This window comes from Perna viridis, chromosome 5 (genome assembly GCF_037379345.1).
Source record: "Perna viridis isolate PV_CMFRI_1.1 ecotype Kerala chromosome 5, ASM3737934v1, whole genome shotgun sequence".
In the NCBI taxonomy this organism is placed as follows: Eukaryota; Metazoa; Mollusca; class Bivalvia; order Mytilida; family Mytilidae; genus Perna; species Perna viridis.
In genome coordinates, this window is record NC_142449.1 from 27,219,419 (window position 1) to 27,246,970 (window position 27,552).

Genomic DNA, 27,552 nt, shown 5'->3' on the forward strand with positions numbered 1-27,552 from the left:
AAAATAAAACGCACAGAAAATTGGGCTTCATCGTCATAGTTCAACAATAAATTTAGCAAAGGATATAAGATTAAAGCAATGTTAACTATGAGAGAGGTATGCCTGACTTCAAAATTGTTTAACCAAGCAGACTGGTAAGAATACTTTCTTTCACAAATGGCATTAACCAAGCGTAGTAAATAAGATTTTATGTGGGAATTACGGACAGAGTGTTTAGTGAATTTTAATTTACTGTTTTATTTTCAATTTTACGTGTTTAACTGGTCAACATTTCTGGAATTGTCCAACAGCTTGAGAAATTGATGAAAAATTATATAGAAGGGTGTTTTACTGTTATATTTTATCCCAGTAACTATTACTAATCGGAAACGGTTTTAAGACCAAAAACGCTTTAAAGAGAAATATTATACACAGAAGAAGCAGTGAAAGTATAGGGATGTATTGATAAATTATCTATATTCCAAAACAGACGACAGTGGTGGGAGGTTTATGTTTTTGGAATTAGGATTCATAAAATGTCCCCGGAGGATTTCATGAAAATTAAGGTAAGCGTCTTCTACAACTTTTACAACGAAAATTCCCCCCCCCCCCCAAAAAAAAAAAAATAGTAATAATAACCTTCCTTTATGAAGTGTCAATTTCATTTTGTAAATGGACATATTTAAATAATAAGAAATCTGTCATTTGCTCATTTGCTCATAGAATAAGTACAAAACGCGTTCTAACTTACATGAGCTTTCTATGGGAACTTCATTGAAAGTTTCACTTGAAATGAAATGAAATAACCCAAACCATTAGCGCGAAAAAATGAAATTCTGATAAAACTTCACTGAGTTCTCAATTAAATGTTTAAAGAGAATGACAATTGATAATGTCACTGCATTTAACAACAAAATTGATACAAAATGTGCTGTTATCAGGTCAAAATTTTACCATAGTTGTAAGATATAACCATCATCCTCCGATTATTTATGGGATGCTTATTAGCTCGATATGAAGAAGTCTAGCAGTCAACATCGTTTATAAGAAAATACAACAATATAGGAAAAAGGATGATAAAATCAGTTACAGTTGAATTACTTAGCACAGTTAATTTGCTTATTAAAATTGAGTCAAAAGTTATCTAAAATCGAACCTTAATGTATTGAAGTGAAAGATAAATTTTGTTAATTATCGTTAATGGAAAACGAAAGAAAAGTATTGGTCGTAACAATAATAATTATAAAAATATGTTTTTCAAATCAATTTATATGAATCTGAACCATGATTTCAGATCATTTTTATGTTTCACTGTTTCATGAAAATGAAACTGAAACCTGATTTAAATTACATGAAACATAGGAGACTAATGAATCCAACTGAAGTCGATGTGAGACTTCTTTTCATTGGCGGTAATGTTAAATAAGTTTTTAATGACTGAAATGCAATTTGGATTCATTGAAATGTGATTCTAAAACATATTTCTGATTCATCTTAAAATTGTACCCCTGACTGGTAGTATGTTTAACGGCATAGATAGATGACTTATTTAAAGCAACAATTCTAAGAATCAGGACAAGTAAGTATTAAATAGAAGAACATTTTTAGAACGACAAGCATGACAAATCTGATTATAGATACGATAGGTAAGGCAGTGAAATGGCAAACAGGGAACAAATGACATGAACAAAATACTAACAAATAATCGAACTGTCACTGTTGTTAACTAGAATTTCGACTGATTTTCGGGAAGACTGATTTTCTCTCTTGATATTTATTTTTTTTTCTGCAAAACTAATGACTTTTGAGTTTCTCTACAACACCGAACACAGATATTATATCGTTTAATTTTAAGCTTACACTCTGGGATTGAAGTTAATGTGCAAGGGTAACCATTGTAGCAAAGTCATAAAATCAAGTCCAGTGAAAATTACTAAGCAGACAAATCAGGAAACAAGGGAAAAACGCAGATTAATAAAATAAAATATACAACCGTGATCAAATATGGAATTGCAGGTACTGACTAGGTGAACCGGTAGGGAAACCCTACACTATTCTCATTTTTATTTCTCCTACATGAACTATGCCTATCTCCAACGTTTTGAACAATTTGATTGCACATGAAAAGTCTCGCATGGCTACATCTATGCAAAGGATATCTTGATGTTTTAATTCAAGAAAGTTGAACTAGGGTAAGGGGCACAACTCTTACAAATCATCGGAACGTTTGTATTCAGCATTTTACATCAATCTCATGTAAGCACCAAATAACCTGGACTGATATCATTCTGTTTCAAATGAAAGCTTGAAAGGCTTTGGTGACATTGAATGTAATAAATATAACTGATTTTATAGAGTAATGTCCCTTTCCCTAAGCCTACCTCCTTAAGTTAATACTAAGACCAAACGTGCACATGTAATATAACTGATTTTAAGAGTTATGTTCCTTACCCTAAGCCTACCTCTTTAAGTTAATACTAAGACCAAATGTGTACATGTAATACAACTGTTTTCTTTAATTGCGACCCATTGATTGTGTTAAATCTCATATTGTTCTATAAACATAAAAATAATCATTTCTGTAAATGATGTTTGCTTTTGTTTGATTCCTCATTACGAATGAACGAATGGTGGGAAATAGATTTCTATTTTGTATTCGGTATTTATATCTAAGGAAAACAAACTTTATGTGACTGCACGGGATTAAGTTATCAGTCTCAATTTATCTATGGCCATTCCTTTTGTTAAGGAGTAATTACGTCTTAATTGTTGTATCGAGTGGTCGTGATGAAAGTACGTTTTCTTGTGATTATATAGGGAAGACAGTGTAATATGTCGAAAATTACCACGGAACGATCCCTTACACCTCTTTCCGTTCTATACTTATGTTTCATCAATACAAACTTTTATTATACAAGTGCAGAGTTGTAGCATCTAATTATGATTGTCTAAAGCACTATCACAATGTTCAGTGCTGCAATTGACTTTTTTGATAGCTATTTCAATGCAATATTTATTTTCACAGCAATGAAAAGACAAGCTGTCAGGTTATTCACCTAATACTCTCAGAGTATAAAAAAATTCCACTTTTCCCCTTCTTATACATTCAACATTACTTTCGAAGTTAAAAATGCATTTCCTGTTTACCCCCTGCTTCTATTTTTAAGATCTTTGCATATCTCAATGCTTTTTGTTCTAAATGGTGTCTGCAGAACATAATTCTACTGACTAATTCAATGCATATAAACAAAAAAAACATGCGATTCATAATCAAAGGCTTCAGGCGGAACACAATTTGTTTTAATGTTGTGATAAGAAAACGCAATACAATACTTGATTTGAGGGGCTAGTGAGCCATACTCATTGAAACTGTAATAATTTGTAATGCAGCTAAATAGCAGCTATAAAAAGGTCAAAGCGGAGATTTTGTTCTATAGGATATCAATAGCATTTTTAACGTGAGTGGTTACAAGTACCATCATCTTAGTATACTTAGGAATAGTTGTTGTTTAGGTCAAGTAACAGGAACACATGTTTACAACTATCCTTAACTTTTTAAAGTATTTGATGAAGGGCTGCAATCAACGGAAAGAATAATTTTTGAAAACTGACAATGCAAGTATTGCCAAATATTATTGCCTACATACATTTGTTATATACCAATCTATAGTGATTAATAGAATGAGAACACTGAGAAGTTTAACTAAGGAGAATAACAGTCATAGAAAATATCGTAGCAAGTAGATTTTGTTGAATGTTGTTTTTTTTTTTATTTTTTCATTTCAAGAAGAGAAATAAATTTAGGCCGTCTTCAATTCTCAATTCTTGACATTTTGTAAAATGCATGCACGGCACCAGACTGAGTGGCCCCCAGTTTTACCAATTTTGACTCTTTGTAAACACAATATTAACTGGCTGGCACAGAAACTAGTATGACCACTATAGGAGCAGCAGTTTTGGCTAGCAATAAAATCCAGTTTTGCCCATTATTTTAGTTTGAAATGCCTGTATGAGGTCAGAACATAACGGCTATTTCAAGTTTTCGTTTTATCCTTGACCTTACCAGTTTGTACCATTTAAGGAGGTAGATCTAGTGTAAGGGACACAACTCTTGAAATCATGATTGTATCTATTCAAATTCACCAATGCATATCAAGCTTTCCTTTGAATCAGAATGAAATCAGTCAAAGTTACTTTAATGCTTAAATAAGATTGATAAAAAATGCTGAATACAAACGTTCCAATGATTTGTAAGAATTATGTCCCTTACCCTAGGTCTACCTTATTAATATCTCCCTTGTTGATTTTATATTATGAGTTCAATAATCTTGGTATAACCCTGACATTAAAGCAATCTTGAATACAGACAGATTTTATGTTCGCCCTTCCGTTAAAATGACCTGATACGCAAAATGTACGATATCAGATAACAACTAACCAGAGACTCTTATGTTAATAAAATGCCCCAGTTTTTGGTACGTATAAATAACAACAATAAAAAGAATTTTTGATATTTGGAAGTATCAGTTATCCCATACGCTTTATGTATGATTCGGGATTATTCAAGACGAATAATGAGAAAATGCCTATAAATATATGAAATACCAACAGTATCACATGAAAACGCCCATAAATCTTAATTACTAGGTTAGTGAATCTGCTGCGATGAAAAATAGATATTTTGTCATAGTGTTGAACCACAGCATTTAATGGGTTTTAAGAAATCCAAATAAATAGAAAATTCTCTGCAATAAATATTAAAGTCAACAAAGCTCTTTGCAAATTAGCGAAACAACTCATGGCAAATAAATATAGAATTAACTACGAATAAATGTGAAACCTCATTGAAAACATAGTCAAATTTATGCTTTTAGACATGATACATATCTGTGAATAATTAGAAATTAGTGTACATTTACGCAGTAATCTTGCAAAATTAAAGTATTTGTTGCATTTGCAGACTGAGCTTTACATTTAGAATTAAGATAAAATTTTGTGGGTTTTTTGCATCAGTTTCAGCATTTAAGTCTGAAATGCTTTGCACTTTATTCACAATAAATACTGCATTTAAGTAATGCATTGCATTCAAGCACAATAGTTTTACTCGTATTTGTAATATTTGACATAAAAACACAAAATAGTTTGCATTTAAATGCAATACAAAAGTTTTCCTTTTAAAAGTTACCTGAATCCATTTCCGTACTTTTTGTAAAGCAATTATAAATTCTACTTCATTAAGAATGCTGCATGCAAGTTCTTGAGTCATTCTTAAAACCATTTGTAGTTCTCATGCTGCATGTGTAGTCTGTACAACTGAGTCTCAATTTACTAACATTAACAATATTTAGATCAAGACAAAGGAAAAGATACGTTTAAATTTTTTATCAGTAATAAGATTCAGATATTCAACGTTTTCTTAATAAAGAAGAGGCTAGTTACAGATTTATAGTCTCTAAGCAAAGTATAACAATAGTTGGCGTCCGGAAAACAAGCATTTTACAATCCCATCCATACAAATTAGCTAATTGAATACAGAAAATTTCATTACCACATGATTAGTGCGTATGCTTCAATAGACATGCCTTTAACATCGAACTTTCTCAGGCAATTCATTTTGAGACATAGCCCTGAATATGACACAAACAAAATCAAATTCATATCAATCTAAATAATTACTTTATCCTTCTTGTGACTGGTATAATAAGTTGTTTATATAAAAAAGGAAAGAGCAATGTTCTTAATGCTGAAATCCAATTTTTGCTATGCTGTCAATTTTTCATACTACACAGCCAAAATGTTTATACAGAAACATGCATAGTGCCATATATTAAGATAAACATATCATACTTGTAAGATTTACAGGAAATATTTGTCTTTTAAATGCAAGGCTATGTGTGAGTAAGCAACATAAATACATGAAATTTACAGGTATATCAAATGTCCTGATGTGAGCTTCATTCGATTTTCATACCTACATCCATGGCACCTTCAGATGTGATGATGTATTAGCTGTTGGAAACGAAAAACTTTAAAGAGATTTAAAAACTTGTTAATTTCACATTCAACTCCAGACCCTTTCAACTCTTTAGAAAACAATAAAACAAATGAAGAAAATTTAAGATTTTATAATGTTTTCATGGATCTGCTCCTTTAGATTTAAAAGTTACCACTTCATGTGATATTACAACATTGTTTTTGTAAGTGAGCAGGCACAGCAAAATCAAGATAATCATTAAAGTGATAATTGATATTTTTTAATAGAATATCAGGCAAAACATTTAAACAATGTAAGGCCAGAACTGGCAAACAAGGCGCCCAACTTTAAGCAGAATATAATTCTGATTTAAATTATAAATCACACCCATTTCCCCATACGACTGAAAAAATCAATCCAATTAGAATTGTTAACTACATGTATTTAAAAAAAATTCTCAACTAAAATATGAATTAATTTTAAATATAACATAATAAAAATAAATTTTAATAAGATGTAGTTTCCTTTTCTTTGTAAATCAATGTTTTTAACATTGATTCTTGCATAACCTTCATACCCATTTTCCCATACAAATATACCTGCACACATGAATGGGAAATACATCATATTCATAATATGTTCAAGAACTACTGTAGTTACTTCATTTGAATAACTGATTTTCCCAAATATGTATAAATCTAAGTTACCGACTTTGTAATAGACAGATTTATTTATCCATCTAACCAAAACATTATTCATTTTTAAAGGCATCATTAGTGCAAAATAATGATAGACTCTACTCATATACATGTGTTGATCTTACAGGTCAAAGTTATATTCATTTATTTATACTGTTCAAATGGAGACAAAAGCACATTTTGAGTATTGAGTTGCATTTATGTTCAAATGCTTAGCAATTTCTGTAATAAACGTTGTAGAAAGCTAAAATTTGGCAGATATAATTCGTAATGTGTATATTTAATATAAATAAAACCGCCAGTGCATTTTGCAGTCAAACATTTTTATTCTTGTCGATTTTCAAAACCATGTTAGCCCTGCTCGTTATTTATTAATGTCTATAAGACTAGATCGGGAAAATAGACACATGGAACATGAAATAACCAAAATAGCACATATAAATATAAAGAAACAATGGTAAATAAGAAACCTGCACTCCACTAAGCACAGGGTCAATAATAGACAAGGCGCACTGATAATATAATTATGCTCTGCTTTTCTAGAAACCCTGCTGAGTTGCAAAATCAAAACAATTTCAAACACACTACGATAAATGCTATGTCAACTAACATACAGTGAACCTGTCTAAACCAAACCATTAATAATACTGAAACCTGTATGAACCCTACCGGTGCACCTGGTCCATGCTCACAGTTTTTAGTGGAGTTGCTCATTTGCTTTTGTTACTTTGTATGCAAGATTTTAGTTACTTTATGTACTTTGTTGTGTATGTCTATTTTCCATGTCTGATCTTTGTCCCTGGATCACATTCTTTTGATTACCGCTATAACCTTGGTTCCCTTGATTATTCTTTTTTTAAAATCTCTTAATACAAATTTTAAATAGGTTTTGGAACAAAGTAAACCCAACACCTGTCTGGACCGAACTAAAAGACTTTGTTTTAGACAGGTTTCTATGTATTTGGTTCATCATATCAGTTCATATAACAAAAGATATCAGAACCATACAATACAAATTTAATTCATTTAAGGAGGTAGACCTGTAGTAAGGAATACTATTGAAACCAGTGGTATGTGTGCATTATAATCAATTTCACCAAAGCCTCTCAAGCTTTCGTTTGAAGCAGAATAAAATGAATCCAAGTTAATTAGATGCTTCCATAGGATTGATGTAAAATGCTGAATACAAACGTTCCAATGATTTTTGATAGTTTTGTCCCTCACCCTATCATAAAGGACCAATTATAACTTACACAGACTGGTGACTCTGTTAATTTATTTGTGTGACTACGAGAACCTACTGCTGTCATAAAAAGAGAAAAAAGTTTTCACTTCCGAACTTTGCATCTAATTAAATAAACTTCACAAGTACAGTCTCTGAACGGATCTATGCAACTATTTGATGGATTGCTGATGGACCGATAACTGATGACCGGTAATTGCTACTAAGGGGATTTTTAACGTCCTTGACTACCCTGTCGGGACTCGCATGGAAGGTTCACCGGTAACTGAACTGATCAGGCATTGTTATGTAAAATGACAAATGCTTGGTTCATGTAACTTTCAGCATTTCCATTGGAAGGAATCCAATATAACACAATATTATTTTTTTCCCTTGAATTCAAAATAATTCAATATTTTTTATTCAAATAAGAAAAAAATTACATTAAAGAAAATGTTTAAATTAATTCCCAATTTATATCATTAAGCAAATATGTGTACAAATCAGAAACCAGACAAACCAATCCGTAAAATATATTGACCAATCAGTTGTCATGTGCAGGTACTGTAATGATTCTGTTGATATGAATACAATTGTTTAAGTTAGGGCAATGTACGGGTACATAGGAAAAATTAAAAAGTTTGCTATATGAATTTCTGTGATTCTGTTTAGCGGTCAATAAGGTCCTTTGGTAATGCTGCATTGTTTCACAATAATGTAAAGCTTGGGTAAAAAGCAATCCTATCTAAATAGAATTGGTATGAAATGTTCAAAAGAAACATTAAAAGACATTTTACTGTCAATTGCCAAGTCTGGAAACAGTCATCAATCACATGTTAAAACACTGATGAGTTAACAAAACTCAATATGAACCAATTAAGACTACAGAAGAGAAAATTAATCGTTTTAAAATTCTTATTTCTCCAAATTGAAAAATGGTATTATTACTTCACCTATACAGCCAAATGTACCACATATGATAACCATGCCCCTTTTCTCTTTCATCTAACCTGGACTTGACTTTTTTGTGAGCAACTTGCAGGATTTTCTGGAAAATCAGAGGCGCCTACCCTACCAGTGCACCTGGTCTATGCTCATTGTTTTAAGTGAAGTCCGAATTGCTCATATGGTTTTGTTACTTTGTATGTATCATTTTGGTTATTTTATATTCTTTGGTGTGTTTGTCTATTTTCCATGTCTGGTTTTTGTACCTGTAGAACTCTCATACAACAATCATAAAATGATTAACATCTAGGAGTACAATCAAATCATTAACATATGATTTGTTATGTACATATAGACTTGTTAACATATAACTCTCTTGTGTGAATACTTGCTAACATACGATTCTCATATGTACATGTAGACTTGATAACATATGATTCTGTTATGTACATATAGACTTGTTAACATATAACTTTCTTGTGTGAATACTTGCTAACATACGATTCTCTTATGTACATGTAGACTTGATAACATATGATTCTCTTATGTGCATATTGACTTGCTAACATATGATTCTCAAACGTTTGTGTTAAATTAATAATATCAATATTATAATCATATGGCTGCGAACAATGATCAAATATTTAAATGATAATCATATACTGCACTACAAATTATTTTCATGTATTTGCTTGTGTAAACGAATAACGACATCTTTTATCCTCCTATATGCAATGGGTTTGATAGCTTTCATAAACAAACACCAATTCCAGTGTTTACAATTGATAAATGAATATCATTAACATTGTATCAATTTTGCATATTCCAATCACTCAATCTTTGTATAATCATCTTTAATGTATCATTAATATCTTCTACTGAATTAAATGTCACATTTATGGTAGCTACAATAATAATATGTAACATATCAAATTTAATTGAAAAAAATAAAATTGAATCTACACGCCATATATGACTAAGAACGTTATTTGAAAGAATACGATGAATAAAGCATGCAAAACAGTCTGTAAAACTAACAATGGAATGGTTTGTTCAAATGTTATTCAATTTCACAATTATGACAATGTGTTTACGATTTGCTTTATACCTTGACAACTTCACACTTTGGAGTCATTCTAATAAATGAACAATGGATTGTAGAAAAAAGGTGATGAACAACACAAAAGGAAATAGCAAATCATAGCAGTACATCAAAGCGATGTTATCAATGTGCAAAACTTAGGAAAGTGCTTACAAAAGCCAATGACTGATCTCTGAGAAATGGGAGAAGAGGATCGAGATGGACAAACTGACCCCTGAAGAAATTTACTCTAAGCCCAGCACTGAGTTGTGTCAGAAACAATTGCAGTCAGTATATACTTTTACTTATGGCCTTCATCAAAATGTTATGAATGCTGCACTTTTGCACTATGGCCAACCACCATATTCAGTCTTGAAATATAGAAACAAAAGTATGGCATTAATGTAACAATAAGGAATACCCTGCCACTTAATAGTGAAGTTTCAAAAATATTCATAGATTTGTTCTCAAGTTATCATATGGAAACCATTGAGGAATGACCAATTTTTCGGAGGGTATCACATAATCCCTTGCAACCTCTTTTAGCAAGTATAAAAATGAATTTCCTAAGCCTTCTAACAAAACATTTATCCTAAGATCATAAAATTTGATGCAACATAATTTTAAAATTGCAAGTGTTGTATTTGAAAATGAACACAGTTTAGAAAGGACAATTGCAAATAGTTAGATGTTTGCATACAGGAATTTGCTAGCCATCACAATCTCAGGGATTTCATCTGTATCTTAAATTTAAGTATTTTTTGAAACATTTCTTTCTCTACATTTCATAGGTACAGAAATATCTTGAGTTGCAATTAAAATATCCTTGTGACAGCTTTGATTGATTTTCCAATACATAATGCTATTTTGTAAGTCTAAGTAGATCTTGTTGAAAATATACAACTTCAAACAGATTTGTCTATAACAATGAGATACAAAATGAAACAACAGAACATGAAAACATTAATAATACCGTTTTAAAAATAAAGGATTATGCAAATATGAGGCTGACTAAAGAGGTTTTAGAATTGTTTCCATAGTGTTAAACATATGTTTCAGCTTGGAAACTGTTGTTAACTCTTTGATATCAATAGCGATAATGCTTATAATCTTCACAGCTATTCATGCAAAAGTTGACCTTTTTACCTATTGTAAGCATCTGTTAGGATCTGATAACTTGATTACGATTTTTAAACATAGTGTGAAACAAATAATCCCTTATAAGGCCAAAACAATTAATAGTAATTTTTCTTGCTACCATTAAGAAAAGAAGGTAGTTTGGGAAATTGTCTTATTTTTCAAAAACACTTTAAGTTGAGGTATTGTGGATACAATATGAACTAAAACGGTTCTTGAGTCAAAATTGCCATAACTGTTATGGTAGTAGGCAGAGTAGCAGGAAATAGACATACTTGGTTTGGCCTAGATTTAAACAGAATAACTTTTTTCAACTAAAATGATCTTGAAATTTTGACATTTTCTTAGTGGAAATCCTAGTATCAAAATATGTCACAAAATTTTTAGTTTTGATTTCTAACAAGTCAATGTTTTTTACCCGAACAACAGAAAATGAAGCAGTTTTGTCGAAAAATAATGCAACATGTGCCCTTACACCAAAGCTGAGCATGTCTTTGATTTTTTCAATAGCACTCATTTTAAAGAGTAAACTAGGGAACCAAGATTCTAGTGGAAATCTAAAGAATGTAATCCTGGGACAAAAACCGAACATGGGAAACAGACACACACAACAAAGAACATAAAAAAACCAAAATAATGCATACAAAGTAACAAAAGTAAGTGAGCAACTCAAACTCCAGTAAAAACTAGGAGCATAGATCAGGTGCATCGGTAGGGTAAGTGTCCTCTGTTTTTTAGTCTAAAAGTGACTAAACAAGACCTGACTTAAGAATTCTATGGATGGAATCCCCTACTGCCATAACAGAAGAGCTAATTTCTATAATGTCTGTGTAAAGCTCAAGAAGATGCTAAGTATATTTTAGCATTTCAAACAATTGACCAAATATTGGTCTTGTGGAAATAGTCAAACTAGTAGTAAATGGTGCCTATCTTTTGTATAATAGACAAGCAAAGACAATGAACCCACAGGTGTTTATATACTGACATCAACTGAGATGAATAGTAGAAAAAATTAATTATGTATCACAACTCTGATATTGAAAAAAATTACTCAATCCAACAATTTACTAAAATTACTCATAAGAATCATGCTGGGAAAAAATGTATACCTTTATCTTTATGGATTTAAAAAAATAAGAGCGAAATGAACACAGATAGGTACCCAACCTATAACATTTAGGTGTTATATTATCAATTGTTTACAGTTGTCTGTTCATATCACAGTATTAACCATTCTATGGCATTCAGTTTTGTATTTTTCCCTCCTTTCTTACCGAAGTTTAAAATATTTTTGAAAAATTATGTCCTTCTTGGTTACAAATCCACATATTGTTTTATAACATCGTAGAATGGTTAAGTGTTTTGCACAGAAAAGCAAGTTTTCGATATGCTTGATTTCCTCATTGATATCATACTTGTCACATTTAGAAAACTATTGAATAACAACAAGATGCCATTCCAATAGGCACTAAATGTGCTTCTCTCCTAGCTGATCTGTTTTTACATTTAAATGAGACTGAATTTCTTCAGAATCTTGTAAAGAATAAAAATATAAAAGATACTAAATCCTTCATCTTTACATACAGATATATTGATGTATATTTTTCATCAACAAGCCTTCTTATGGTAAATGGTTACCTTCGATAAATCCACAAGAGCTAGAGAAATAGGAGACTATAGAAACAGCTTGTTCGGCATGTTTTTTGGACCTACATCTCAAATTGGCAAAAGTGGTCATCTCAGCACTACGATTTATGAAAAAGAGAGATGACTTTAATTTTAATATCAAAAATATTCCTTACCTGTGCAGAAATATACCTTCATCTCCTGCATATGGTGTTTATATTTCACAATCGATTCGCTACACTAGAGCAAGTACCAACTACTCTGATCTCCTTTAACGCCATAAATATCTGCGTACCACACACACAGACTCCTGGATCAGGGAAATGAGGAAATGTGTCTCAAAAGGTATCTTACAAAATTATTTTTAAGATATCACTCTTAAATTTATTATAAAATAATGAGTAATGATTGTTTTTTTTTGTAAATTGTTCTTTGTGCTGATGTGATCATTGATTTACCAATTATGACGCAAGAGCATGTAAATGCTATTTAATCAATACTTGTATGTTCATGCTGAAATGGGAGAGGGAGGCTTAGTGCGTTGTAAAACCTAGATTTAACCCACCATTACATTTGAAATGCCTGAACCAAGTCGGGACCTTACCGTACCAGCTGTTCTGGTGATGTAATATCTATTTTGCCAGGTTTATTTGGGACTTGGCTTGATTATGGATTGGATTAGTGTTCGGAAATTTTGCTGTTACCCTTATCTGATTGAACTTAGTTTCATTATGTGTATTAAAATATATATGTTTCCGCAATAGAAATGATTAAGCATACAGTGTCATATGATATCTTGGGTTTAGAATATCACCAGAACATTGAGATATTATTGTAAGGGGTGGGTGTGTTAAATATTTTGCAATATTTTTAACCATGTGGTCAAAGTAACATATGACACTGATCAAAAGATTTTTTGGGTCATTGACAGTGAGACAAATTTACATCAATACCAGCTAAAAACCAACCAGCTACAAAAAAATAAATAAAAAAAAATATTGACCAAGATGTAAAGATTGAATTAGCAGTAATCTAGAATGTTTTATTTTATCGTTATGGCCTTAATATGTCTTGGAATTCAAAGTATATACCTTAAGTAGAGGATTACCACTTTCTGCATAATTTTTAGAAAGACCAATATCAAACATAAGGTAACAAATCTGCAAAGCAATAGTTGATTAATGTTGACCAAGTTAAATGAAGTAAATATGAGATGAAAGCACGACACAACAATACACCAACAAACAAGTGAATATTGTTTGTTACACCTGAATATGAATTCTATGAATACGGAGGTATTTATTTGCTTAAAATGGTATGTAGTCTTTTTAACAGTGCCAGTATGAATTTCAAATGTTTTGGTATTTCTATCACTGGGAATATATTTTTTTTGTAGTTTCTTAATCTTTATAGGTCCATCAATATGAATATATATATATATTAATTTAATTTTTGAGATATCAATGAAAACGACAAAAGTTTGATAATATAATGTGATTGTACAGTCCATGAACTGATCTGCGAAACTCCGTAATGGATCAATGAACAACTACTGACGGATCCTTGACTGATCAATAATTGATTCCTGACTGTTTGACAGCCATGACCGTTGACTGATCTGTTCAAGGCTTTGCCATGTTAAAATAAATAACAAGATGATCAAATTTAAATCTTAAATCTTAAAAAATTTAAATCTCAGAATTGCCATTGAAATGATTCTAATATAATTCTATTATCAATTTAGTTTGTATTTACTTTACGTTTTGAATATTACTAAAAACTAGCAAGTGTATAAGCAAAGAATGCCTTAAATATTTTATATAAATTGGAAATTCTGTAAAAGAAATGGACTGATCAGTAGTCACATGGTCTAACACTGATGCAATCACCTGTTCCATAGATCGGTTTTACAGATCAATGACTGATCTAAACTGATCTCAATCTGATTGACAATGGAATGCAATGATAGTATACACATTTTTGCTACTTTTAAAAAAATAAATAATTTTTTACTATAATTTCATAATTGACAGTATTTAAAGCATGTTTTTAATTCATCTGCGAATATTCATTGCGCTTATAATGTGTATGAAACACAGCCTTATTCATCATTTAATAACCTATTTAAAATAAAGAGCTGAGCTGTGCTGGTGGATGCATTTTTCAACAAACAGTCAGCATTCCAATGGGAACAAATTATGCTCCTCTACTTGCTGACCTATTCCTTCACTCTTATGAGGCTGACTTTATCGCTAATCTGATCTGAAAGAAAGAATATCTTTAAGCAAGATCCTTTAATCTCAGTTTTCGCTATATAGATGACGTATTATCTTTAAACAATCCTAATTTCAGGGATTTGATACATTGCATCTACCCCGAAGAACTTGAGATAAAGGATACTAAAGACACTGTTAGGTCACCCTCATATCTTGACCTACACTGAGAAATCAAAGGTAAAGGAAAATATTGACCAAATTTTATGACAAACGTGATGACTTTTCATTCAGAATTGTCAACTTTCCTTTCATCTGTGGCAAAGTCACTTCAGCACCTGCGTATGGAGTGTTCATATCACAACTCATACGTTATGCCAGAGCTTGCCGAAACTACGCAGACTTTTTGTATCATGCTAGACTTCTAACAAATAGGCTTCTGGAATAGGGTTATGTTGCTAAATGATTGAAGTCATTACTAAAAAAGTTTTACGGTCGTCATCATGAACTTGTGGATTGCAATGGTGTATCCATCTGCGCCAAGAAAACTGATATATTCAATGGTGTCATAGTTTTCCTTTCCTCTTTTGTCTACCCCGGACTTGACTTTTTATAAACAACTTGGAGAGTGTTTCTAGAAAAGCAGAGGATGCTTACCCTACCAGGGCACATGGTCCATGCTCCTAGTTTTTAATGGAGTCTGAGTTGCTCATTCGCTTTTGTTACTTTGTATGTATGATTTTAGTTACTTTGTGTTCTTTGTTGTTTATGTCTGTTCTCCATGTCTGGTCTTTGTTTGTTTGTTTGTTGGGGTTTAACGCCCAAGCAGCAATATTTCAGCTATATTCAGATGATCTGGTCTTTGCCCCTGGATTACATTCTTTTGATTACCGCTATAATCTTGGTTCCCTTGAATACTCTTTAAGTGCATTATACACCCATTGCCCTTTTAACTTGTCCTTTTGCTTCTATTGAATTTATATGATCAACTAGAAATATTAGGAAAATCTATTGGGTAATTTATGGTCTGAAGTTTATATAACATCTGAAGTTTATATAACTTTATAATAGAAGTGGAGTCCACAATCTGCTATAACACTTGAGACCACAGAATATAAACTTAAATAAATAGCTGTGGCTGCAACACACTGATTCATACGTAAAGTTTCTGCTCGTCTTATTGCTCAAGCCACCACCCCCCAAAAAATAGCTCCCAGCATCCATCTTAATACAGGATTGTAAAAGGTAAAACACTGCTATGATACCGTACTCCAAACTATTCTTCAAAGTTTCATGAAAAGATAGCCCAAGAATGAGAAATCATCCATTTTTTAGTAAAGAACTATAAGTTATGAAAAAGTATAAAAATCAATAGGGTACATCCAAAGACAGAAATAAACCACTGAACCAAAATGGCTTATGTGTTTTTAGTTGTTGTAAAATTAGAACTGTGGATGGACAGAAAGACAGCAGTGTACTATGATACATCTCTTTTAAAGTGACAAGCATATAAAAGTATATCTAAAGGAATATATACATACTGCTATTAATGGTATCTAGGTAAAATCTTGACATTATAATCATATTTTAGAAAAACAGAAGTTGCATTATTTTTTAACGAATAACATTTTTTAGGGCAGGGGTTTAGTATAGTCAGATAAACTTGCTTTTAGTGGAAGTCTTTGTAAGAATCATGCAAATTCTGTAATATATATATGATACACTCCAAAAAAGGCTACACTTTTTCATTCCAATTTCTTTGCTCTTAGGAGAAAATTCACATCGAAAATCCAATGAATTCTATTGTATTTCAGTGTAATTTACAGAGTTATCTTCCCTTATTTTGACATCTACAGTACTTTCTTTATAATTTATATCTCACAAGAACCATAACATTTTAAACAAAATGTCAAAAATAAAAATATGTAGGCTTTCCAACCATACATCACATTATGCATGATTCTTATTTTGAATGCTACCGAGCATTTATGGAAAGCATAACTTTAACAAATGAATGAAGTAACCTTAAAATTTTATAATTGGAGAATCATCCTGAAATAATTATAATAAAAAACTAAGCCGTGGATATGGAGTACCACCATATTAATCTTGGTAAAATAAAATAAACCAAAATTCACATCACAATTTTAGCTCGGTATGTCTCACCATTTGTGATGTAAGTAACATAAAATTGCTGTTAGCACTGTTTTTTTTTCTTTATTCTCTTGAAAATTGTAGCATGAAGATAATTAAAAAGATTACATGATGTAAAATAAAACTATAATCATACATTTGCATTTTCAATATTATTTAGAACTGTTTTCCCAAATATGTATAAACTGAATGTCAATACAACTGACTTCTGAAGTAACAACTAATGGATATTTATACAGTATCCATCATCAAACACAAATACAAATTTTGTTCTGTTCCATCTTTTTCCCAATTTTTTAAACCTGTCCAAAACTTAATTTGCAATCACAATCAAATGTAATTTAACAGGGTATTTATCCTTCATTGTAATTATACTAAAAAAAACTAATTTCAGCTTTTAAAGTAAATAATTTCCTTGATCAATTTCAGATTTTCAAAACTAGACACTTTCTATCATTTTGAATTCTAATGCCATTTTCACTTACCTTCCCTACCTAATTTTTTAAGATGAAATTGGAAACACACAATTAATTTATTTCGGCCTCAACAATAATCAAATGAGGAAATACATATTCGTGATACAAATTTGGACTCCATTATATCAAATAATACAATGACAAAATCCAATGAATATATTTTTTTCTTCAATCCGCTTATTCTGGAAATAAAAGAAGTTTTAGGTTAGTTAGTCCATCCAATATTACTAAGATGTAATATCAGCTTTATCTATAATTTCAGTGTATAATAAAGTTTTCTTTTTTTTACTCAAGCCATTCTATGAAAGCTTTCAGCATAAAATCCTTTTGTTCCATTTTTTTTTCACAATAAATAATGCAGAAAGGCAAAACAAAAAAGAAAAGATAAAAGATATACTCTTTTAGATAGCAACCTAATTATTTCAAAGCCAGAAAAATCAAAAGAAGTAATTAAATATACATCATCTGTAGGCTAGTGACCTTCAAATACTTTTGATCTAGTTTAATTTAAATCTTTTACAAATAAGGAAACAAAAGGGATTCAAAACAGGTAATGTCAATTTACGTGGTCTTTTCCAATCTTTTTGTAATATATACTGGGGTAATATTAATGATGGTATTATTTTTTGTGCAGTTTAGAGATATCATGCTCACATCTTCAGGGAGGTCATGGGTTCAATCCGCTGCCAAGTCATACCAAATACCCAAAAAAGACTTTAAAATTGGCAGTCAAATTTACCAAGCAAGCAGCGTGACAATTGGTTAGTTGGGAGTCAGGATTAAAGGTCAGAGTGTAGTGACATGTCTACCAGTGGGTTGTTACGTCCCTGAGCAAGTACTATTAAATTTAGCTCAGCATGTTAGATAGGTACAAACCAGGGTCTGTTTGATTGGTTGCACTAAATCTTCCTGAAATGCATGAATATGTCTACATGAGTCTCTGGTTGATACAGCATGTGATACAGATTTTGACATGTAGTGACTTACTTATGACTTAATTCCTTTTCTCCTGAAGGAGATTAGGGCTGTAAACATGTGTTCTCCATTCTTCACGATTTTAAGCTGATCTTGCTGCCTCTGTCCACGTTTCTAATCCCATATTATGTCTTTCTCTTTCTATATTTCTCCGCCAGGTTTCTTTTGGCCTTCCTCTTTTTCATCATCCTTCCGGTGTCCATGTCAGCGCAGTTCTTGGGTGCGAGTTGTTGTCCATTCGTAATACATGGCCTAACCATTTCCATCTTCTGGTCTTTATTTGTTGTCAGATTGTTTCCACTTTTGCTTGTTCTCTCAGGTTTTCATTACTTATCTTTTGAGGCCAGTAGATCTTGTACATGTATCTGAGACATTTGTGTTGGAATGTGTCCAGTAGTTTTCCGTCTTCTTTGACATGTAGTATTCAGTATATATAAAAACTGGACAGAGTTAAAGTTATAGTCAAGAATACAGAATATAGGTACCCCAAAAATATGACAGATGGATAGATGGATGAATGGCCATCAAACAACTACCAGACATGCTTAAGAAAACCGTACATCTTTACGATTTTTATTGCTATTCAGGTTATTGTCTACGTTATAGGCATATCAACCCTAATCAAATAAGGGAAAGCAAGACCGTGTTATGAATACAAAAGATTTGGACTTCTCTTTCACAGAAAATATGTTGATAAAAACCAACGAATACATTTTTCCCTTAATTCAACAAATACAAAAGTTTAAGGATGTCCATTCAATATAGTTAATGTATCTAACACTTAGATGTGACATTAGCTTTTTTTCATAATAAGAGCATAAAATGAGTTCTCTTTATTACATCCCAAGGCCATTCTACAAAGGCCTCTACCATTAAAGCCTTTTTTTTCAATATTTCTAATAATTATGCAGAAAACCACAAGAAAGAATATAAAGATAAATGATATATTCTAAAAGATAGGGACATAATTATTGTAAACCAACATCAGCTGTAGTTTAGTGACCTTCCAACCCTTTTGACCTAGTTTACTGAAAAATTGTGGTATAGAAAGGGATCAAATACAAGTCATGCCAACTTATGTGATTTTCCATGCATAGACAAGGATCTAATTGTGATCAAGTAAAATATAAGTCAGTAAACCTACAATAATTATAGATTGATTGATTGATTTGGTTTAACAAATGATGGCAAATATTCCATGCATTTCTGGATGAGAATGTCAACCTGTAGGCAGTTGCTACTGTGAGCTAGCACAGTAAAACCTCAGCTCAGCATGCCAGACCTCTGTAAGATTGGCCAAGACAGGTCAAATAATGTTCCCAAGCACATGCCAAGAACAACTAACTGGGTCCAATCAAAACATTAAACAATAAACAATGTTGGGACCAGGGTATAATACAACAACAAACTGATTGATTGATTGATTGATTGATTGTTGGGGTTTAATGACTGAGCAGCAATATTTCAGCTATATTCAGGTGAACAATGAACTGAAGCAACATAGCAAATGCTAAGCAGTTTCAGAAGACCCAATGAACATGGCCATTTAAAGTCAATGTTAGACACAAAGAACCAAAGGCATATCAAATCTGGATTCCCTTACATTCTGGATAAACACTACCTCAATAGCACTGCGTTCATTGTGTCTACCTAAACTGCTCTATCTTCATTGTGTCACTCCAGATCACTGTGTTAGGATACCTAACATGATTAACAAAATGCTCAAATCTATATTTTGGTTGTTTAAACTGGTTTGTTTTCAGTTTCGTGTGTGTTTGTGTGTAATTGTTTGATTTTCTGTACATTATTGTTCAGTCTGTGCTAGATTTGACTTGGCTTTACATACTTTAGTTTATAGTTTTTTTTATCAATCTTAAATTGATATCATCAGGGATTTCTATTTCTTCAGCCCCTTTCTTACTGACGCTCTCACTTTAAATGGGAGGTAATAGGTTGCCAGAAAATCATACTGGATTTGATATATTGGTAGGAAGATGCAGGAAAAGGGGGGTATCTTCCCCTACATTACATCCCAACACGTTTTGAAATGCTGATTCTGTTACTAGAGTGTATTTTGTATATATAAAGGTGCTAATAAATATGACATTGAAATGGCAATACACATCATGGAAAATGACTTGGTAATAAACATCATGGAAAATGACTTGGCAATACCGTACATCACAGAAAATGACTTGGCAATACACACCATAGAAAATGACTTGGCAATACCGTACATCATAGAAAATGACTTGGCAATACACATCATGGAAAATGACTTGGCAATACCGTATGTCATAGAAAATGACTTGGCAATACACATCATGGAAAATGACTTGGCAATACCGTACATCATAGAAAATGACTTGGCAATACTGTACATCATAGAAAATGACTCAAAGTATATGTCACAATCTTGGGTAATGACTTACCAGATGAAGAACACTATAGCAGATGAGTGGGATATTGTTTTGATTAGTATGTAATGTCTAATTCATTATCACTGAAACAGACATAATTGATTATTGGTAAATCAATATTTCTAATTATTTTTACAATTATAAGTCATTCCAACCTTCAAGATGATGTAATGCTGTTACAGTAGAAAATACCATTTTTACTGGACTTGTATTGTACATAAGAATATATCTAGCATTTCAGAAAGTAACATATGCATATTATGCAACAAAATATAATCATAATTACATAATGTATTACTTTTTTTTCAATTTAAATTCTCTGAAATAACAAATATGCAAATAAACAAGAATATGAAAATGAGACATATTCATAGCATTTTTGTAACAGTTAAATTGCTTGCTATATCATTACAAGACCTTCCAAGATATAAAATCCTTTTAAGAAAACCCAGAAATGAGAAAACTTGGAAAATTGAACAAATTATGAACATACGAGTCAGAACTGATGAGAGATGGAAAAGTCTTATTTTACAATGTTCAGCTGGCATTGACTGACAATATATTGATGGCCATTAGAAAAGCGGAAATTCAGTTCTATGTTTATCTTTAGCATTCAAAGATTTTGCTTATGAATGGCAGTATTTGAATGGGTTTGGTGGTCAATGCAAATGATATATCTAATGAAAATCAATTCTTATGAACGGATCTTATATGCATTGTTATAAAAATGGCAAAGGAAACATTTATATGTAATGTAGATGGACAAGTCAATGGGCATTCATTTGTGTAGAAGTTTTAGATTACATGTATATAAATAAGTAAACAAAGAACACAGTTTCAACGTTTAAAACCTTTAGTTGGATTATCTCTCTTTAAAGTGCTCTGACAGTAATTATATTTCTTCATGTCTCTTTGCATATGATGACCAAGCTTCCTAAAAAAAAATCATCAAAATCCCTAAAGCTGTGCAGGAGGAGTATGGCTTACAAGGTTTTAGCACGTAAAAACCTTAAGTTGGATTATCTCCCTTTCAAGTGCTCCGACATAAACTTAATATCTTAATGCACATTATCGAAAGATGCCCAACCTTTTTATGAAATTTCATTAAAATCTCTCGAGCCGTTAAGAGGGAGTTGCGTTTACAAGAAATTCGGACAGACTGACAGACAGGGTGATTTCTATATACCCCTAACTTTGTTTGTGGGTAGTATAAATGTCAAATTCACATGAAAAGGCCAAACCACAAAAAATCACTTTCCTACTGAATAACAACTTTCAAAGAAGATGTCACATGCACATCATGCTAAAATTACACATTTAATCACTTGTATCTATCAAACATGAGACACAGTACAAGTCATCATGCATGGGACAAGGTAATGGCAATATAGCTACAGCCAAACTCTAATGAGATATGACATTTGTTTTTTTTGCATGTTGTTTCATTTTCTTTCTTGTAAAGTTGGAAATTACAGCTTTTAAAATTGCAATAAATACAGAACTACTACATGTATGACTAATCTAGATTGTGGGTTGATAGACCTACATCCTATAATGTTTCTTTTATTACCTTTTTAAACACTTCCTAGTCTGATGGACTTAAGCAAACATTTAAGATTACTGTCTGGGTCTGACATTTATATTTATTTTATCTGGAACTAACTTGGTAATTGATCCTATATACAGATTACTGATTGAATCAAGTTAAGGCTTAACATTTAGTTTTTAAGTTCTCTATTTAAGTGTGAAAATTGTCTTAAAGGTTGTAAAACAATAATTATCACATAAACAAATAGGTGCAAAGGTCATGTTCTTAATGATGATTCTTTATGATTGTAATATCTCCTTATTTTTTATTGTGAAAGGCTAAAATACAGTGTATTTACTGATTTCATGGCCAAATTTGTCACCAAAAAAAAAACAAAATTATTTCTGACAGAGAAGGTAAAATTGGCAAATTTAGATTTTTCTTGATTTCACTTGATTTCTGTGTGACAAAAAAGTGCGAAGTTTTATTGAGGACCATTTAAATGTGATTAATTTTACAGCTGATAAATTATAGACAAAACTCTGTATATCCTTAACTGGACAAACTGGACAAAGTTATTTTTTTCTATACCTAAAAAAGAAAGTTTTGTAGGAGGCATAAACCCATAAAAAGCCAATGTGCATTGATTCAAATACACTTAGTAGTGATAGCTGTTTAGTAGACTAATTTTAAAGTTCCAATCTACATAAAATTTGGACACTGTCTTTGGTAGAGGTGATTTATATTGTAGAAAAACCCATCGAACAAACGCTGTATTTTTTGCATAGCAATGGTCCTGTCAGCAACCAGAAGAAACAATGTGTTTTCAGTCTATATTTGTTGTTATTTTTGCTTTAAAAATGGTACTTTCAGTATACAGATCTGTATTTAAAAAAAAAATTCTACATTCATCTTCCAATAAAATCAACTTAATCCAAAAAAAAAAAAAAAAAAAAAAAAAAAAAAAAAAAAAAAAAAAAAAAAAAAAAAAAAATCAAGAACAATAACTCTTCCAAAGTGCCAATTTCATAATACAATCTGTATAATTTTTATCTCAAAAGTGCAACTTCAGATTAACAAACTACAATTAGATTATACATGGTCTGTAACTGTTTCTGAATTAGAATAAAAAGTAAATTTATTGTGTTTTTGACCTGCTCTAATGACCTCCTGTCTAATATTCATAACTTAAGACTACTATTTTATACCAGTGATTACTTTATCATAAATCTTTCAGTAGAAATAATGAACTCAAAAAGAATACCTTAAAAAAAGGGTTAATTAAAAAATTGGGTTGTCCTTACTCTTACTTATTAGACAATGAACATCTAGGTATCTCAAAAATTTTTGTTTACCTCACTCAAAAGTACTAATTCATAAGCAGTTAAGACATAGGGAATTAAATCCTAGGCCAACACAAATAAACAGCTCAGCAGCATTCTAACGCAACTGTTAATATAAAGCATTTGTCCAGGGAAAATGGTTCTCACCAACTTGTGAGCAAAATTTGAAACAATCATGTTTACAAATGTTTTCTTCTTCTTCATGTTTTGAAGGTTTGGCTTAAAACTTTTCAATCACTATAAGAGCTTAGACGTTCAGTGTTTTCAACTTTTTTCATTCAGGAATTCACCCAAACCTTTAAGCTCCTGGTGAATTAACAACTTTTAAGATCAAGAAAAATATGTGGATGTATTGGTCACTCAGCAACCAATGAGAATAACAGGCTCAAAGACTCCACAAAATTTTCACAGTATAAAACAGGCTCAAGGACTCCATAAAATTTTCACAGTATAAAGAAACAACTTTATCAAAGGTAGCTACATTTTATCTTTAAAGCCATCAACAAATGCAGCTGATATAATATGTTAATACAAAACGACAAATTCAAAGAACTTCAAAATCTTTTTTCAGACCTCAAAGAAATACTTTTTTCATTGCAGAAAATGGCTGGGTGCCTTAACAAAAGTATTGGGAACATAACCACAGAACCACCTCCAGATCTATCACCACAAGCATTACTAGAAAGACAAATATATTTTTACTTCATGGAGATTGGTGTTCCAGTAGTCTGTGCTTTTGGATTAGTCGGAAACCTACTCAATCTTCTAGTGTTAACGAAAGAAAAGATTCATAGATCCCTGACTAAAATGGAAAAATCAGCTCATTTAGGGCTAATTGGATTAGCAGTGTCTGACTTCATGTTTTGTTTATTAGCCTTGTTATTTACACTGATGCCAAGTCAAAGCAATTATACAGAGCAGAATGCTGTGTTGTACTACGAATGGCTAGGATCGAGTTTAATCACTGTATTCATCATAACAAGCACATGGTTGACCGTTGTAATGGCAGGGGAACGTTACTTGGCTGTCTGCCATCCATTTAAAGCCAGGAAAATTATTTCATTGAAAAAGACCAAAGTGACTATTCTGATAGTTTATCTCATTTGCATGATATTCTCAATACCTCTTTTTTTCGAAAATGTTCTGAAAGAAACAAAATGTGTTGATAAAACTGTTTTGTATGAAATTACCAGCAGAAAGGAATACAGTCAGGATATGATTGCAATAAGGAGAATGATATGGGCAGTGCTGTTTGATTTCATCCCATGTGCTGCACTCCTTTACTTTAATGCTTGTCTCATTTATAAAATACATCGGGCTAAAAGGCTTCGTAAAGAGATGATAAATGGCCATGAAGGAACTAGATGTCGCTTTAATAGCACCCCAACATCAATATCAACACCAACGACAGATCCAGACTTATATTCCACAGCTTCTTCAAAAACCCGTAGTCGTTTAATTAAACCCAAGCGTAGACAATCTGACAATGCTCTAAATAGTGTAACAGCTACTCTCGTAGCGGTAGTTGTATTGTTTTTAATTCTCGTTTCTCCATCAGAAGTACTTAAATTCATTTATACAAAAGTATCACATGTTTCTCATGGTAAGAACTACACCCTTCTTATGATAAAACATGTAACAAATTTTATGCAAGCCTTGAACTTTTCAGTAAACTTTGTTCTTTATTGTGCAATCAACAAGTCATTCAGAAGGACTTTGAAAAACATTTTCTGTTTTTGTGATGTGCATAGCTCACAATATAATCTCTCACATCGCAATTTAAAAATGGGAAAGGCCATTCCACTTACAGCCAATCATGTATATCGATGACTGATAAGGAGAAGGAATTGTGTACTGTACGTGTATACAAAGTGTTTTCTAAAGTGCATATGTCGATATTGTTAAATATTGTTTGTAATAAAAAAACATGATATTTCATATAAGTAGAACTTATTATTGTGCTTGAGCTATTTTAAGGAGGTAGACCTTAAGTGACATAATTCTTGAAATCAGTAATAATTGTTTAAAATAGTCAATTTCATCAAAGCCTATCAAGCTTTCATTTGAAGCAGAATGAAATCAGTCCAAGTTACTTTGATGCTTACATGAGTTTGATGTAAAATGCTGAATACAAACGTTCTAATGATTTGTAAGAGATGCATCCCTTACCTTAGGTCTACCTCCCAAATTAGCACCAATATACCTGGATTGTTTTGTCTGGTCAAGCCACAAACTTAAATAAAAAAAAAAACTGTGCATTATTTATAAGGTGCTTTAATAAAATCAACAAATTCCAAATTACATGATCCAACAAAACTTCTACTTAAAAATAATGAGCTACTTTAAAATACTTAATCTATTTTGGTCTTATAGAAATAAGGACAATCTAAATATGGATTTGCACATGTTGTTGTTATAGATATATTGTAAATCGGAAATTTTTGTGCTGTCTTTTTTTTTCATGATTTTTGGGGTAAATCTGCTTTTGCACAATTTTCAATTTGTGACTGATCCTCAAATTAAATTATAATGTTCTTGGAAGAAAATATTTATGAGATTTTAATATTTGTGTTACGGATCTCAGCAATAATAAAGCTACAAGGAAAATTCCACAGCTTACAGTACCCACATTCATATTGAAAGTTGATATTTTTTTACAGCAATTACTGTAAATTCATTCACACCTTTCACACATCAAAACTAGACCTAAATCTACCCAGATTGTTTCTGTGTGCCGTTTATATCTTGAGACCAATATCTCAAGTCTGAGATCTTTTTGCACCTATATATGAGTCATAATCAAAATAGCTTCATTGACATACAGAGCAATAGTAGTTGAAAGTGACTTGGTTGCTATACCAACTTTTCAAATCCTGGTTTTTAGCTCACCTTGCCTAAGGCCATGTGACCTATTGCCACCACTTGGCCTCCGTCGTTGTTTACATTTTTTTCAAAACTCTTCTCCTCTGAAACTACTTGAACAATTGGAACCAAACTTGGTATGAATGTTCCTTGAGGTATCCTGCATAGAACTCATGTGGGAATTTTGATCCGTCAAAAAACATGGCTGCCATTACTAAAAATAGAACTTAGGGGTCAGACAGTAGTTTTTCGCATATATATATCCAAAACCGTTAGGGTTAGCTAAATTCTGACATAAGGGTAAAAGTGTCCAGCATGATGAGATCTATCTGCAGTCAAATTTTCATTTTAATCCAATAAGCCATGTCGGAGTTATTGTTGCTTTCCAATGTTTTTTTTTGCTATTTTTAATGTTATTTCTTTCAAAAATCTTCTCCTCTGACACTACTTTACCAATTGAAACAAAACTTGGTATGACTGTTCCTTGGGGTATCCTGCATAGAACTCATGTGGGAATTTTTGATCTGTTGAAAAACATGGCTGCCATTACTAAAAATAGAATATAGGGGTCAGACAGTAGTTTTTCACATATACCTCCAAAACCGTTAGGTTTAGCTAAATTCTGACATAAGGATAAAATTGTCCAGCATGATGAGATCTATCTGCAGTTAATTTTCATTTTAATAGCTTAAGCCATGTTGGAGTTATTGCCCTTTTTCAACGTTTTCTGCTATTTTTAATGTTATTTCTTTCAAAAATCTTCTCTGACACTACTTTACCAATTGAAACCAAATTTGGCATGAATGTTCCTAGGGGTATCCTGCATAGAACTGAAGTGGGGATTTTTGATCCATGGAAAAACATGGCCATGGTTCCTAAACACAGAACATAGAGGTCAGACAGTTGTTTTTCGCACATA

General features: G+C 31.7%; 2 protein-coding genes across 7 annotated transcripts in view; one reads left to right on the forward strand and one right to left on the reverse strand.

The window, feature by feature from the left end:
• On the forward strand, window positions 1-25,631 carry LOC148616900 (putative G protein-coupled receptor 139). Of its 4 annotated transcripts, XM_088584065.1 has the most exons (3): window positions 13,835-13,977; window positions 15,015-15,115; window positions 24,372-25,631. In XM_088584065.1, exon 3 carries the CDS (start codon window positions 24,375-24,377, stop codon window positions 25,599-25,601), a length of 1,227 nt encoding a protein of 408 aa, XP_088440191.1. In that variant the 5' UTR covers window positions 13,835-13,977; window positions 15,015-15,115; window positions 24,372-24,374; the 3' UTR covers window positions 25,602-25,631. The 4 variants fall into 4 exon arrangements, with proteins under 4 accessions (XP_088440189.1, XP_088440192.1, XP_088440191.1 ...); XM_088584063.1 differs by lacking the exons at window positions 13,835-13,977; window positions 15,015-15,115 and adding an exon at window positions 1-545; XM_088584066.1 differs by lacking the exons at window positions 13,835-13,977; window positions 15,015-15,115 and adding an exon at window positions 1-134.
• The window catches only part of LOC148616899 (ATP-dependent DNA helicase Q4-like), a 150,061-nt gene that overhangs the window by 34,397 nt on the left and 88,112 nt on the right, over window positions 1-27,552 (reverse strand). The window lies entirely within an intron of this gene.